General features: G+C 43.9%; 1 protein-coding gene across 4 annotated transcripts in view; it reads right to left on the bottom strand.

The window, feature by feature from the left end:
* The window catches only part of eml4 (EMAP like 4), a 28955-nt gene extending 13090 nt beyond the window's left edge, over positions 1-15865 (bottom strand). Inside the window, exons 1-14 of one of the 4 annotated variants that reach the window (XM_040178230.2) lie at positions 15442-15865; positions 10657-10836; positions 9610-9730; positions 8248-8436; positions 7014-7154; positions 6327-6352; positions 5687-5722; positions 3883-4006; positions 3231-3380; positions 2554-2623; positions 2371-2481; positions 2198-2293; positions 1964-2098; positions 1682-1817 (exon numbers count right to left, since the gene is read on the bottom strand). In XM_040178230.2, coding sequence (XP_040034164.2) covers positions 1682-1817; positions 1964-2098; positions 2198-2293; positions 2371-2481; positions 2554-2623; positions 3231-3380; positions 3883-4006; positions 5687-5722; positions 6327-6352; positions 7014-7154; positions 8248-8436; positions 9610-9730; positions 10657-10836; positions 15442-15466 — 1540 coding nt within the window. In that variant the 5' untranslated portion in view covers positions 15467-15865. The remainder of the gene's footprint in view (positions 1-1681; positions 1818-1963; positions 2099-2197; positions 2294-2370; positions 2482-2553; positions 2624-3230; positions 3381-3882; positions 4007-5686; positions 5723-6326; positions 6353-7013; positions 7155-8247; positions 8437-9609; positions 9731-10656; positions 10837-15441) is intronic. The other 3 variants (XM_040178231.2, XM_040178233.2, XM_078104403.1) reach the window with 3 other exon arrangements.
* Between the last annotated feature and the right edge of the window lie 666 nt (positions 15866-16531).

Genomic DNA, 16531 nt, shown 5'->3' with positions numbered 1-16531 from the left:
TCACTAGGGGTGTAACGATTCATCCACTGAATCGATTAACCGATTTATATTCCTGCGATCCAACTGAATCGATTTGTGCAAATCGGCATTCCGGACGACATATATCGATTACAAATCGATTGAAATGGTACATAAATCGATTTGTATCGATACTTGGAAACTGCGCATTGGATTTAAGCACAAAACTGTATACATGTGTGTTTGTTTGTTTTTTAGCACTTTAGACACGTTAAACGTTACTCGATTCAGTCTGCCTGTGTTACGTCATCAGTACGCAGCGGCAGTCGCGCGGAACTCTGAACAACAATAACACACAGCGTGGAGGAGGCGACTGCGAGCGAGACATTTACAAACCAACTTAGCGATCCAGCGCGTGGAAACATTTTGGCTTTTGTAAACACGGAGGTGTTCTAAATAAGTAGTTCGCTGTTTGTAGAATATGTAGAAGCCAAATAAAAAAAACACGGAAACACGACGAATCTTTCTGGCCATCTACTAAGGCGCCGTGGGATTGAACAACGCCGACAGTCAGGACCTCTAGCAGCGTTACCGCTGCAGCAGCAGCAGGTAACTCCAGCTCTGCAGACACCTCAGGCCTCGCCAGCACCAAACTCAACATCACAGTAACAATTGCCAAGTTTAGCTGTAAAGATATGTGGTTGAAAATCCGGGGTTCTGTGAATTGATCCAAACATTGTGTAATTATTGTGTAATGTTTACATTGAAAATGGTTGCATTTGATTCAAATAAAAGGTTAATACATTTGCCATTAATTGTTGTTTGCTTGTTTTATACATTTCCCTACAAGAAACAACAGGGATCTCGGAAAATTTGCCTGCACTGTCCAGTAAAGTTACTGAATCGATTTCAAGTCACTGAATCGAATCGTTCTAAATTAACCCAGATCGTCCATGAACCGAATCGGCAACCATGAATCGCGATTCGAATCGTTGTTAAAATGAATCGTTACACCGCTAGTGCTCACGTACCATGCTGTACCATGGATGGGGTCCAGCTTACATCCAGGACATGGTCCGACCCGACATCCCGACCCGCACTCTCCACTCTGCATGTGATAAACTGCTTGTTCCTCCTCACTGACAGCAAAACATTCGACTAGATCTCCACTCTTTGCTGTCCTGCTCCTAAATGGTGGAAGGAGGTCTCTGAAGACATCAGGACCACAGAGAGCCTTCACATCTTCAGACTAAAGACACACCTCTTCACACTCTACCTCCACTAACACACTAACTGTGGCTCTTAAATTGTACTTATAATGGCTCTTATCTATAGCAAATAGTAAATTTGCACTTTCTTGTTTCTTGCTCTTCTGAGTTTGTATCCCTATGGTTGAATGCACTTATTGTAAGTCGCTTTGGATAAAAGAGTCAGCTGAATGACATGTAATATAATGTTTCATGTTACTTTCCATTGATCAATAGAGTTTATATTGATTGATTCACTTTCAGATAGATTGAGAAAGAGTTGCAAAGCGTCAAGCTAATGAAATCAATGAGGAAAAAACTAATCTGATAGGAAACAAACTTTGAGGGACTATAAATGTAATAACTCGTATGGATACGGGAGACAAATTTTAGCAAACCATACAACTTTGTTTGGTAGCGAGACTGGTTTTTAACTCTGTACTCCTAACAGGGATTCCAGTTAAATAAACACTCACCTCTTGGACCCTTCCCACTTGGGGTCTCAGCAGAGCTCCTGCTCCAGACCAGCAGGACCCCCCCAGAGTCTCCAGTCAGGATGTCTCCATTGGTAAGGAATGCCAGACACTGAATGAACTTTGGCTTCTCGTATTTCTTAAAACAAGAAAAGAAACAGGGTTAGTTTGACCTGGACAAAAGACTCGTGGGTTATACAAGCACAACAGAGTTAGACCAGGTCTAACAACTGGGACTTGAGATTTGGACCAAGACTACAGACTGGGACTAAAGAGTTAGCTCACCCCAAAGATTCCTTGTTTACGTGCCAGCAAGTTCCCGGACCAAGTCCAAAAGAAAATGTGTGACTTTCCACAGGTGACAATGGTGTTTGGGTCAGTATGGTGGAACTCCACGGCCAGCACCACCTCATTCGTGGTCTGAAACACGCCAGTTCGAACCAGGTCAGTATAAACCAGGTCAAGTATAAAGATTCAACATTACACACTCCAGCAGTAATAAGAAGAGGGACGTTTTACCTTGATCTCAGCGATCTTGGACTTCTTTTGCCAATCCCAAACTGTTAACATATGATCGTTGCTGTCGTCAATAACACTGAGGTGCTGACCAGAGTCCTGACAAAGGGAGACAATTAAGTCTACATGTAACTGTTTGTGATGTACAGAACAACAGAGATCAGAGCGCAACTCACAGCCTTGGAGAAAGCCAGAGAGCCGACACCTCGTTCGAACGTTCCCAAACCAATGACCTGCAGGGTGGAGAGACTGACACTATCCCAGACACGGACATGAGGCTGGACGGCCTGAGCACAAGGGTCAAGGTTAATTTAGTCAGCAATGTTTAAAATGAGATCTCAAATTGGTTTTGCCCTCACCCGTCCATCTTTGTCTACTCCTGCAATCTGTCCGGTAGCAATGCGGATCTTATCAGGATGGATGGCAAGACTGAGGGAGAGACACAATAAGATCCTGAAATCTGGTCACAGTATAACCAGATTCAATATATACATACATACAAAAATTACACACACACACACACACACACACACACACATAAATTACATACATTTACGCTAATACTAGGGCTGTCAATAGATTAAAAAAAAAAACATTTGGAAATTCCTTATATTGAAATAAGAAGTTTGTTTTTCTTATGTATTTTAGACACAGTTGTGTTTGAAGTGCTGACAACCTCCCGATTTAGCCAGGACGTTTTAGAAACCACTGTCTTTTTGGGGACAGTGGTTTGGTTTTGCAAAGTGGTGGTCCTCTGCAGGGTAGATGTTGAGATGGAAGTAGCCTAGCAGCTAGCAACATGTTCCGGCATGTTCACTCCTAAAGTGGACTGACTGCAGCACGTGGTTGTTTTGTTCCTGGTTAAAGATTTAATCTTTAGAAGAAAAACAAACTTTTAAATAAAAAGTTTCAAAATGTGAGATTTTTTTTTAATCTATTGACGGCTATATATATATATATATATATATATATATATATATATATATATATATACATATACACACACACACACACACACACACACAGTTTTTCTCACCACTTGACACAGTCAGTGTGTCCGAGATAATGTCTCTGAGTTCGTTCTTCGTAGTTAAACAGGACGACGACGGACGCAACAAAATAAACGATTTCTCCGGTTGGAAGGAGGTAAATATTTGCTCTGCAGTCTCTACCGCGGTAGCCATACCTGCAAGAGGTCAAGGAAACACATGAATAACACCTGGAAATCTGCTGAAGGTTTTTTGAGGCTCTACCAAAGATCTACTAAAGCTTTACTAAAGATCTATTGAAGCTTTAATGAAGGTCTGCTGAAAACTTACTAAATATTTACAGAATCTTTACCATAGATCTACCGAAGGTTTACTGGAGGACTACTGAAGCTTTACTAAATATGTACTGAACCTTTAAAGATCTAACGAGCCTTTACAAAAGATCTACTGAAGCATTACTGAATACATAGTGAAGCTTTACTAAAGATCTACTGAAGCGTTACTGAATATATACTGAAGCTTTATTGAAGATCTACTGAAGCTTCACAGAAGATCTAAACTTTGGATGAAAACTCTTCTTGAAGCTTTCCCCTCTAATCTACTATTTTACTAGCAAGTTATTTTATAACTTTAGCTGACAATGATTAAGCACCACGTTGCTTACATTCAGTTCTATTTGTGCTACTAATCAAAAGATACACCCATTCCAGCTTGAGTCTCTCTGATGGAAGTTCTGTCCTAACGTCTTCGTAGTTCTCCACATCTGAAGGGATGAACATGGTGATTGGTCGGCCGCGCATGAACATCTTGATGTGATTCCCCTCTGAAAGGGCAGACAGAATCAGAACACATGTTGGAGAACAAAAGATTCAATGTGGACATAAATGTAGTATAAAAAAAGAATGCTGAAATACAACCATTCATTGAGTGAATTTACAGGTGAATTTGTGTCTCTGTGGTTGTCTTTAAATGTTTATGGTTGTTTTTATCTCTTTGAGGACATGTTCATAACTTCGTAGTTGTTTTTGTCTCTGTAAGGGGCTGAAGGGTAGAATAGTGGGGGGAGTGTACGTTCCTGCCATAAGCCTTCCACCCACTCCAACAGGGGAATGGAGATCAGGTGTGCTAAGAGACACACCTGGATCTCATCTTATCTTCAAGGGGTGGGTGCAAAAGGAGAAGCACAGAAGAATTTGAGGAGGAGACATTTTGGGAGAGGAGCAGTTTGGGTGCTCCCTTAGATCTTCAGGGAAAATCCCAGTCGTATGGCGCCCGGTCTGATTCTGAAGTTTAAGGGTTAGTTTGATTGGCAAACACGCTCTGAAGACACACTTGGTCATCTGTTTTTGTTTCTTCACATTATTTTATTAAAAAAATATTACTAGATACCATCCGCCTCTGACTGCTGCGCGGCCATTTTTGTCTCTTTGTGGTCATCTTTTTATCTTTCAATTTTTGTTTCTCAATGGTTGCTATTTGGACTCGGTAAGCAGAAGATCAATACTAAACTGTATTTTAACCTTTCAAACAAGGGCTCAATGTCTACTGATCAGACCACGGTACACTGATAACGACTTATCTGTGAGGAGATTAAACAATGTTTAAAAGAAGTTGTGAGGGACAGGTGAAGACGACGTGAGGGACAGTGAAGCAGGGGAGAGACGGTTGGAAGATAGGTGAGGGCCATTGGCTTGTACGTCAAACGGTTTGTAAAGGAACGCATGCTATATGAACATACAAACACTAACCCTAGGAAACACCAGGGCCTCGTATGTGGCTAACGGAGTTAGTCCTGGTTTCTCTGATAAACTCTTCCGCCTTCTAACGTAGGACGCACACACACGATTATCCTGATGACGGACATCTGGTTCTAACTAACAAGACTGTTTGAGCAGATCAGCCTTTGAGGAACTGAGATAATCATTTTGTTAATTTGAGCTGGGTAATAGGACATTTGATCGACTTAGTTGAACCACGTACGAGCAATAGGGCCCTGGTGAACATCTATCAGGGGAACATCTTGAATTGGTTCACCCCGGTCACGCTCGAATATAACCACCAGGTTAGGATCAGTAGTTATACCGGTTCTTACCAGGTAACCCCCAGGTTATATACTATAATCCTAACCTGGTGGTTAATAACGAGTTTGGATACTCTAGGTAAAGCAAGGTTGGCCTGGACTAGCCTGACTAACGACTCATTCAATTTATTTTGTACACTTACCCACGCTCAAATGAGCTACGATCACATGCTCTACTTTTAATTTACTGGCCTCCACTTGTAGGACTTCCTCATTTCTCTCAATCTCTTAATAAAGTTCAGGTGGCACCCATTTGACCGTATATGTAGGTAAACGACAGTAGGGTCGGAGTCACAGACAGGTGTGAAATCACCTGATCGGGCCGGCGAATAAGAGCGAAAGAGATGAAGAGTAGAAAACAGGAAGCACTCATTCAGCTGCTGTTAGCATGTTAGCTCGCCCTGCTGACTCCTTAGGACTTACCAGCTTGGCTGTTTTTCTCTCGTGTCGACATTTTGGCTGGTTTGAGATAAAGACATTGTCACTCAACAAAAACACCACCAAAGACAACGCAAACAATACAAACAACAACAACACAAACTAAAAGAGAAACATAAAGAGGCGCAACAGGGCCCGTTGGATCAATCTCTCTTTGATGATGATCAAGCCTAACCCCCTATCCCAAATGTTAAGGTTCAGGCGGACGGTGGGCCGCCGCCCAATATATAATGGTACGAGAAACACTGCATCTAGGTCACCTTTTCATCTGGGCTCGTTTCTAATGACTTAACATTAGCATCTTCAGAAATAAATATGAAAGTTGGGCTGTAAATGAGTGACATTATTCAGGTAAGTTCATTGGTGACATTGGTAACAATGTAGGTGGAATTCATCATGAGACGAGCCAAAAGTTATGAAAAATTACCCAAAAAAGTATTGATACACAACCAAACAGTATCAATAAGAGCAGTGGTGTTACTCACAAGTCATCTTTATTGAATTCAAAGAGCTCATTTCTGTCACCAGGACGACGCAAACAAGAGTCACGAAGGGACAAACATGGTACAGCACAGATAATAACGATTGTGAATATTGTACTAATATATATGGTTTATGTAGTTACCTTGACTGATGACCGGCTCTTTGTGTCTGAAACATAATTAAACAAACGTTTTATTCAGCATTAAAGATTTAATTATAAACAGGAAACACACACAATATACATTTATACACACACATGTATATACATGGTCGGCTCAGAATGTGGAGTAAACATGAAACCATGGATCCACCCTGCCTCGTCTCAACAGTTCAGGCCGCTGGTGGTGTGATGGTGTGGGGGATATTTTCATGGCTCACTTTGGGCCCCTTAGTACCCATTGAGCATTCTTTAGATGACCATGTCCATCCCTTAATGACCACAGAGTATCGTCTTCTGATAGCTGCCTCCAGCAGGATGATGCACCATGTAACAAAGCTCAAATCATCTCAAACTGGTTTCTTGAACATGAGGATCAGTTCACTGTACTCCAAAGGCCTCCAAGTCACCACATCTCAATCCAATAGAGCACCTTTGGGATGTGGTGAAACGGAAGATTCACATCATAGACGTGCAGCAGACGAACCTACAGCAACTGCGTGAGGCTGTCATGTCAATATGGACCAAAATCCAACACCTTGTTGAAAGTATAACAGCAAGAATGAAGGCAGTTCTGAAGGCAAAAGGGGGTCAAACTGTTTACTAGCAAGATGTACCTAATAAAGTGAGTGTACACACACATTTGTACACAGTATTCAGAGGTACTTGTACCTGTCGGCGTTCTTCACCACCTTGGCCAACAGCTTGGAGGTGGAAGCAGCTTTCACAAGTCTGTTCCTGTTCTCCTCTGAACTGTCCCAGGTGCTGCTTTGAGAACGTTCCATACCTGAGGACCGCTTCACACTGGGGCCTCTGCTCACACAAACACACATAGAGAGCGACAAGGAGACACACACAGTTTCCATTAGGAGGACAGAAAATAACACTTGTTTTTCATATGGATTCTTAAGTATTGTTAAAATACGAGACAATAATGTGATACTTAATTAATAGCAATAGCATTGTGGTAACAATAATAATAATGTTCTAAGAGAAGAAAAAAAAAAAAGAAAATGTAATAATTATGTAACATGCTAGTAAAATGAATAATACAATTAGTAATAAGAATAATACTATTATAATAATGTAATAAAAATGATAATAACGTAATAATCAAACAGCTGTTTGATGCTGAAGGCCCCATTAGAGACAAGACATTGATGGTCGAAGTCGAACAAATATAAGTTGTCCATGTGGCGCCCATCTTTCATGGGTCCAGTTCATCATCATATTCCAATAGAACTAATCAGGTAAGATGGTGGACATACCATCATAGACTATGTTATATATTTGCTTGTGTGTTGTTTTTTTAATTGCGGCGGTTAGTCAGCTGATCCTCTAGAAACTCAAGCCACCCGCTAGAGGAGCAAGAGGAGAAGAGAAGGAGGTCTTCAGGTGAAGCTGGGAGCAGAACAGGGTTAATGGTTTTGATAAAAGGCAGCCAGAGCCTTGAGTTATAAGCAGCAAGCCAAGAGTTATAAGCAGCAAGGGAGGACCAGGAGTTAGGAGGCTCCAGAAAAAGATTCAGAAGAAGCTAGAAGAAGGAAATGTTAGTGATTAAAAACACCAATCCCGCCTGGGGTTTCTACCAGCAAAGAGTATTGAGGTGGAGACCCCTGGATTCCAGAAGACACCCTGAAGATTCCAAGAGCATCAAGAGGCTCTCAGAAGACTCCAGAAGGCCTCAGAACACTTCAGGATCACAGACAGGTCCCTCTAGACTTCTCCTGAGGAGCCACAGTCCTGCTTTATGTCACTGATTGGCTGCATTACGTGTGTTCAAACAATGGTACATCTGCACATGAGCTGGTCAGATGGGCTGTGAGGACTGTGGGTCCTCAGGAACAAGATTCAATGATCTCAGAGCAGCGTCAGCGGGAAGTGATTTCAGATAACAAAGTGGAACCTTTTGGGAGGAACGTTGGCTTTACTGCTGTCAGCAGACTGAGGAGGTCTCTGCTGCTGGAGATTCTGGGGAAGGTGGGGGGAGGAGGGAGAAGGAGACAGATCTTTTGGGTGAGGAAGCTCCTCACGTTCCTGGATCTCCTCCATCTGAGATCGCTGGCTGCCGAACTCCTTCTTCCTCTCTGCTCCACTGTGGACAAAACCAGGGCATTGAGAGTCCACAATTACTGGTTCCACTGTTGTTTGACTGTGGTTCTGAGTTTCTATTGCATTCTTCTCTGGTTATACGATGTCTTACTGCGGTTGAGCTGTGATTCTATTGAGTTTCGACTGTGGCTCTGAGTTTCTACTAATTCTACTCCTACTGGGTTGTATTGGTTCTGCTGGCTCTACTGGTTTCACTTGTCTTGTACTGCGTGCCACTGGTTGTCGGTTCTGCTATGATTCAAAGCACTGATCTAAGAACACATATTCCTCTCATCAAAACCAGGACCATGAGAGTCCAAAACCACTGCGAACAGCTTCCTCTTAATCTACTTAATGATTCCAGTAAATGAGAGGGCTTAGTCTTGGCGGACATATACCGCCATACTGTCGAATTATGAGCCTCATTAGATGTGTAACCCTCCAACTCACGTGTAGAACTTAATACCTCAAGAATCCATTACTCAAACATTACTCAGTTTAGAAATAAACACATTACCTTGTTACACAAACAATTTGTCCAATTTGGTTCTTAAGCAGTTTTAGCTAACAAACTCCAGTGTACTCTGGTCTGGTTTTGACACATATATTGAAATACACACACATATCATTGATTGCATGGATCAATCAGATCCGGTCTGTAGACACCTGGGAGGAAAGAAAAATCTGTAACGGGTTAAAAAACAACATTAACCAGACAAGAACAGACTTTAGCTTGACACAAGTTGATGTGTGAATAAATACGGTTATAATCCATGGAACCAGTGAGCTGTTGATGTTTCCTGGTGTAAAACCAGAAGAATACAAACATCCCAGGGAGAAGAAGAGTGTTTTACACAAAGTAAATCAGTAATATCTACCTGGAGACACAAGGAAGTTTGTTAGGAGAATGCTCATGCAGGCTTTACCTCCTCGCCACCAAACAGAGCGTTTATCTCATGTTGTGTGCTACTGCTATGAAAGGGAAGCTTCCCACGTGGCTCCTAAGAGTAGGGATCAAACTACGACTTTGAGCTTTTTAACTTAGAACTATGAACAATATATAAACCGTTTACTTAGTGTTTCCTCTCTGTAAGAGCTTGAAGTGTATCTATTAGTTCATTGGAATTTGGGGAATATTAATACATTTCATTTTAGATTTATTACACTGTAATTTTACCTCTTGGCAGCAGACGACATCGTCTCCTTCCTGGTGACCGAGGTGGACTCTCTCTTACGCCCAGGTGTTCCTCCATTGGCAATAGAGGACATTGAGTATGCTTCACGAAGAGCAGCACCACCTGATGGAGGAAGCAAGTTACTGTTAACACTGTTAGAGGCTTTCCAGTAGGTGTGTCTGTTCATATTTCCCAGTACTTATTACGGGTCATTTTAGCTGATGCTTTTTATCCAAAGCGACTTGCATTGCATTTTAACTCATGGCTCTTTAGATTTTTGCCAGGGGAGCAATTAGGCGTAAAGCCTAGTTTTTGCTTCTGCATTTTCAGAGAGACACAAGGACACGCAGACGCAAGAGACCCTTGCGTGTCTTTTCACACCTAGTTGCGTGCGTCGATCCATTTTTTTTGCGTCTAAAGCGACGCAGCCTCCTGCAGCACCAGGCTGTGATTGGTCTGCTGACTACGTCCTTTACGGAGTCTCACGTCTCCGTTTTCACAGCACAATACGGCCGTTATTAAAAGGAAGAACGTTTACGAGAGAACGGATCAGATCGGAGAGCTTTTGTGGGAAGAAATGCGTAAATATGAGCACTTGTACAAGCCGTCATTGGCGGACTATGAGGACGCCGGATGGCCTCTGATTCATGGAGGGAGATCTCTACAAACAAGGGGAACAAAGTCGTGGAAGAAAATACGGGACAAATGTGTCCTTGATGAAAAGCAGCAGTGTGGATGCATGGGGCAATAAAGTCTATGATCAATAAATAAAGCAACCAGCGACTTCCACACACAAAGACGTGACTCTCCAGGTCGTCTTCAACAAAACACGTGACTCCACCTGTTGTTCTGGAGGTGAATCGCTCTGCAACACACGCAGGACTTTACAACCAGGAAGTGAAACCAGTGCGTCGTCACAACGGTAGGGACACTTCAACATCGGACATGGAGCAGCCAGGGCTCCCCCTCTCTAACTATGGGCCACTGTCGACCCCCCTCCCCGTACTTACTGGTTCATGATGTAGTAACATCTGAGAGGAGAACGTTACCTTTGGCTGCATGTTTTTTGGAAACAGAGACTGAGGCTTCAGAAGCGGCGAGGCGGCGAAGGACGTCAGCGAGAGCGGCTTTCATCACGGTGAGCTCGTCTTCCTGCTGCTGGACACGCAGCTCCAAAGCAGAGAGGCGGTCGTTGACATCCGAGACACTGGCTCCAGACATGCTGTCATCTACACAACAACCAGACAACTAGTTTAACAAGACAAGAACAGCAACAACAGTAGGATTCACATCTGAGATATGGGCTCCAGACATGTAGTCATCTACACAACAACAACTTGAAAACCGGGTCCCGTTCCTCACACGTGGCTAACAGTTAGCCGGATAATTATCAGGATATTATTACACAGATCTGGCTTTTCGGTTCCACAAAGAAAGTTGGGCAACATCGCCATAGCAACAACTCAAAAACTTGAACCTGGTCCGCCCAGGCTTGACGTTTTATAGGGAGTAGTGTTGCACAGTGTACCGGTACTAGAGGTACCGCGGTACCCTTACGTTGAAAACAATACAGTTTTTAACATTTTTAGTAACGGTAACTAAAATTGTACCAAATAATACACACTTCATACAATAGGCGACATGCTGGTGGAGCCTGACGGTGCGTTCACCACAAAAGCAAAGCAAATTTTCGCCCCGCTTTAAAAAAATGGGACGCGAATAATTTGCTTCGTTTTTGGTGTGAACGCACCACGAGGGTGGATCTCCACCTAATTCTTTTTAGTTAAGGAAATATGAATTTGAGAATATCAAACAATGATAAACAATGCTTCATTTACTGCATATAGTAAATGAAGCATTGTTTATCCCACAGACAGTCAAACAGATGCCAGGTAAATAGGGAACCTTACAGATGTTTTATTTATTACTAACATTAGATAAATATTCCAGTACCCTATTTGTGGTATTGTAAGTATCGGGTACCGTATCATTTTGGCAGGTATAGTATGAAAGTCACAATTTTGGTTTCATGACAACCCTAATAGGGAGATAGTTCTTCCAGATCAATGACCTATGAGCACTATCGATGCTGCCGACAAGAAATCATTTGTTTACAGGAAGACCTTCTAGAGCCGTAATGTGGTGAACACCACACGCTGTCCCACAGGCTGTCTCTCATACTGTCCCACACGCTGTCTCTCATACTGTCCCACACGCTGTCCCACAGGCTGTCTCTCATACTGTCCCACAGGCTGCCTCTCATACTGTCCCACAGGCTGCCTCTCATACTGTCCCACGCACCGTCCCACAGGTTGTCTCTCATACTGTCCCACGCACCGTCCCACAGGCTGTCTCTCATACTGTCCCACGCGCTGTCCCACAGGCTGTCTCTCATACTGTTCCACACACTGTCCTACAGGCTGTCTCTCATACTGTCCCACACGCTGTCCCACAGGCTGTCTCTCATACTGTCCCACAGGCTGCCTCTCATACTGTCCCACAGGCTGCCTCTCATACTGTCCCACAGGCTGTCTCTCATACTGTCCCACACACCATCCCACAGGCTGTCTCTCATACTGTCCCACGCACCGTCCCACAGGCTGTCTCTCATACTGTCCCACGCACCGTCCCACAGGCAGTCTCTCATACTGTCCCACGCGCTGTCCCACAGGCTGTCTCTCATACTGTCCCACACACTGTCCTACAGGCTGTCTCTCATACTGTCCCACACGCTGTCCCACAGGCTGTCTCTCATACTGTCCCACAGGCTGCCTCTCATACTGTCCCACAGGCAGTCTCTCATACTGTCCCACGCGCTGTCCCACAGGCTGTCTCTCATACTGTCCCACACACTGTCCTACAGGCTGTCTCTCATACTGTCCCACACGCTGTCCCACAGGCTGTCTCTCATACTGTCCCACAGGCTGCCTCTCATACTGTCCCACAGGCTGCCTCTCATACTGTCCCATGCACTGTTCCACAGGCTGTCTCTCATACTGTCCCACGCACTGTCCCACAGGTTGTCTCTCATACTGTCCCACACACCATCCCACAGGCTGTCTCTCATACTGTCCCACGCACCGTCCCACAGGCAGTCTCTCATACTGTCCCACGCGCTGTCCCACAGGCTGTCTCTCATACTGTCCCACACACTGTCCCACAGGCTGTCTCTCATACTGTCCCACACACTGTCCTACAGGTTGTCTCTCATACTGTCCCACGCACTGTCCTACAGGCGGTCTCTCATACTGTCCCACGCACTGTCCCACAGGCTGTCTCTCATACTGTCTCTCATACTGTCCCACGCACTGTGCCACAGACTGTACATTTTTGTACAGTGTTGAGATGTGGAGAATATTGGGAACGCTGCCGAGTGCTCTTGGTTAAGTTTATTTGGCGCTTAATAAACTTTTGGATGTTCCACGTTTTCACTGCTTCAATATATTGAATTTCTGATTTTATATATATGTGTGTGTATGTGCGGATCAGAATATATATCCGCACATACACATATTCACACACTCAAATTCAAACTCTTAGTTCTATATGATCATCTACACATACATATGATACATAAACGCATAAAGTACTTACATCCTCAAAACTATTCATTCATATAAATTAGCTACTCTTTGGGCTTGTTTTTATCTACCTACTTAAAATCGCATTCCATGAAGCTTACTGCCAGCAGGCACATTTAAAGAAATACTATCTGATTGTTTTCGAGTGATGAGGCACTTAAATGAGCTTATACATTTTCCCAACACTTATGCATTTAACACTTATAACATTTAAATATTTTGCCGTGCTTGCCGTCTAGCCCTCGCAGTGGGGATGGTGTTTGAGTTTGCCATGATTATTCAATTCAATTTATTTTATATAGACCAATATTGCAATTCGGCTTCAGAGGGCTTTACAATCTGCACACATGCAACATCCTCTGTCCCAAAACCCTCACATTGGCACAGGAAAAACTCCCGTTTGATGGAGAGCATAAAAGGGAAGAAACCTTTAATTAGATTGAAGGAGGATCCCTCTCCCGGGATGAAGAGACTGCGATGGATGTCATGAGTACAGAATGAAGAACGTAGAAGATGAACAGTACATTCAATTCATATGACAGAAATGATTAGAATATACATATTATAGTCTTGAACTCCTCATATGCGTTCATGACCATCTCTGAGAAAAAACGAGGCTCCTCTTTGAGTTTAATTGACGTTTTTCTGTTAGAAAATAAATTTTTCGGTGATCGTTTCTTCCCTCTTTTGCAGAAGGACGCAAGATTAGGCCTGTCGCAATATCCGATAAAATGACATACTACACACTCTGAAATTGCGTGCAATAATTGTTGGTGATTCCAATGAACTATGCTGACAAATAAAACGTTGTTTAACTTAATTTTATAAATGTAAATGTTTGAAAGAACGTACTTTTATTACTATGATATTATATTGTCATTATGTTATCAGATCAAATCAGGATTAGGAAACATTTATTGCCAAAATATGTCAAACAAACAAGGAATTTGTCTTGTTGGTTGGTGCGTGACAGTAGACAGTGTAACAAAAGACAACAAGACAGCAGTGCACAAGTAATAAAATAAAGTAAAATGAAATGCTAATGCTAAGGGTTAGTAGAATAAGGCTATGGGTCAGTATAAAATAAGAGAATAAAGTTAGTTACAAATTTTAAATATTAAAAAGTTAAAAAATATTAAGCATAAAGTGCACTAGCGAACAAGTAACAAAGTGACGACAAAGTGGTCTGAAAATTGCCATAATACCACATATCGCAATAAATGTTAGTGCAATAATCGCACAACAAAAATTTGATATTGTGACAGCCCTACGCACGATTATCCCGATTACAATTAAAATATTGAGACTGTTTGTTTGAGTGCAGATCATCCTTTGAGGAACGAAGATAGCCTGACTTCAGCCATTGGGTTGATTTGAGCTGGCTAAGAGACATTTGATGGACCACGTACGAGGAATTGGGCCCAGAACAACAACATGACAAAACCTAGAAAAAAAAACAGTAGGATTGTTGACAATGAAGTCTTATTGTGTCATCTACACAACAAGACAAAAAAAATCCAACCATAACAGAATAACACAAAACATATTTCTGAAATATTAAGTACTTCATTAAGAGACTAGAAATTGAAATATCAGTTAAATTATTGAAATACTAGGATATTACACAATAGACCCGGGTGTTGACCTGATCGTCTCTGGCAGACCCAGGTCTATACCTCTGCAGGTCTCTAACGGACCCAGGTCTTTATCTCTGCAGGTCTCCAAAAGACCCAGGTCTATACCTCTGCAGGTCTCCCACAGACCCAGGTCTATACCTCTGCAGGTCTCTAACGGACCCAGGTCTATACCTCTGCAGGTCTCTAACGGACCCAGGTCTTTATCTCTGCAGGTCTCCAACAGACCCAGGTCTCTATCTCTGCAGGTCTCCCACAGACCCAGGTCTCTATCTCTGCAGGTCTCCCACAGACCCAGGTCTCTATCTCTGCAGGTCTCCCACAGACCCAGGTCTCTATCTCTGCAGGTCTCCCACAGACCCAGGTCTTTATCTCTGCAGGTCTCCCACAGACCCAGGTCTTTATCTCTGCAGGTCTCCCACAGACCCAGGTCTAGATCTTTTGGAGGAGCTGCTGGTTTTGTGGCACTGTAGCACCCGGAGGGGCGGTGCTGAGTCTCTGATATATACAGCAGTGACACGTGTAAAGGCGCCAGAGGCGCGTGGGGCTCTTATGGTGACATAGCAGCGTGGGCGGGTGCTAAGTGGTCTTTGGTGCGCGAGCGGTGGGGGGGACTCACCCAAACTGCCGGTAAATCCGTCCATTTTCCTGGGTAAAAGCGGGAGTCCGGGCCGGAGGCCTGCGGGAGGCGGAGCGCGCTGCGGGCCTCCGTCCGGGGCTTTCCACCTCAGAGGCGATAAGCGCAGCAGTTTGGGGGTTAAACCCGCGGTGCTGCCAGCTGCGTCCGTCAGTTGGGCCGAAGAGCCTCCGCGTTCCTGCAGACTGTAAGAAGAACCCGCTCGGACAGGAACCGAACCGACAGCCGAAGCGAGAGGAGCCGCAGACACGAAGGACCGATGCTGCTGCGCGTTTCCGACTCCGCCTCCCCCGGAGATGGAGGGAGCGAAAGGGGGGAGGGGGGAGAGGATCGAGGAAGGTCAAGTTTCAGTGTTTTCACTGTAGATGTTGAGCTGCAGCGCCGCTGGGAGGCGATCAGCAGCATCAATGACTGGTTAGAAAAAGGAGGGTTAGGGTTCACGCATATGAATATTTAGATTTATGTATAGTGACTCTCGCTAATGAAGCTTGGGACATCAGCTTGCTTCTTATGCTTTTATTGATGAGCAGGAAAACAAGCTACCATTGAAACCACTGACTGTTTATGTGACGACTGAAACCATTGAATGTTTATAAGAACACCAAAACTATCGACTCACCAGGCGGCATGCTGGTGTTAGGTGGTGCGGGTTGGTGTGGTGGTTAGCCCTGTGGCGTCTATGAAGGTCTTGAGTTTGAACCCACCAGCATCTTTGACCTGTAGATCGAGAGCTTTGTCTTCCGGGTCATCTCTCTTTTCGTCACAGCGGTAAAGCGAGTGCAATACCGCCCCCGCTGCTCCGATTCTCCATCCAAACTCACACTCCATCTTCCCCTCACTTGTGAACAAGACCCCGAGGTACTTGAACTCCTTCACTTGGGGTAAGGACACATTCCCTACCTGGAGTAGGCAATCCATCGGTTTCCTGCTGAGAACCATGGCCTCAGATTTAGAGGTCATGCGTCTTCTCCAGGTCCACAAAACACATGTAGATGAGCGTACTCCCAGGCCCGCTCCATGATCCTGGAAAGAGTAAAGAGGTGTTCCGTCGTTCCACGACCAGGACGAAAAC

This window comes from Gasterosteus aculeatus, chromosome 6, assembly GCF_964276395.1.
Source record: "Gasterosteus aculeatus chromosome 6, fGasAcu3.hap1.1, whole genome shotgun sequence".
Classification (NCBI taxonomy): Eukaryota; Metazoa; Chordata; class Actinopteri; order Perciformes; family Gasterosteidae; genus Gasterosteus; species Gasterosteus aculeatus.
Note: the sequence above shows the minus strand (reverse complement) of the source record. Positions and strands in the feature narration are given on the sequence as shown.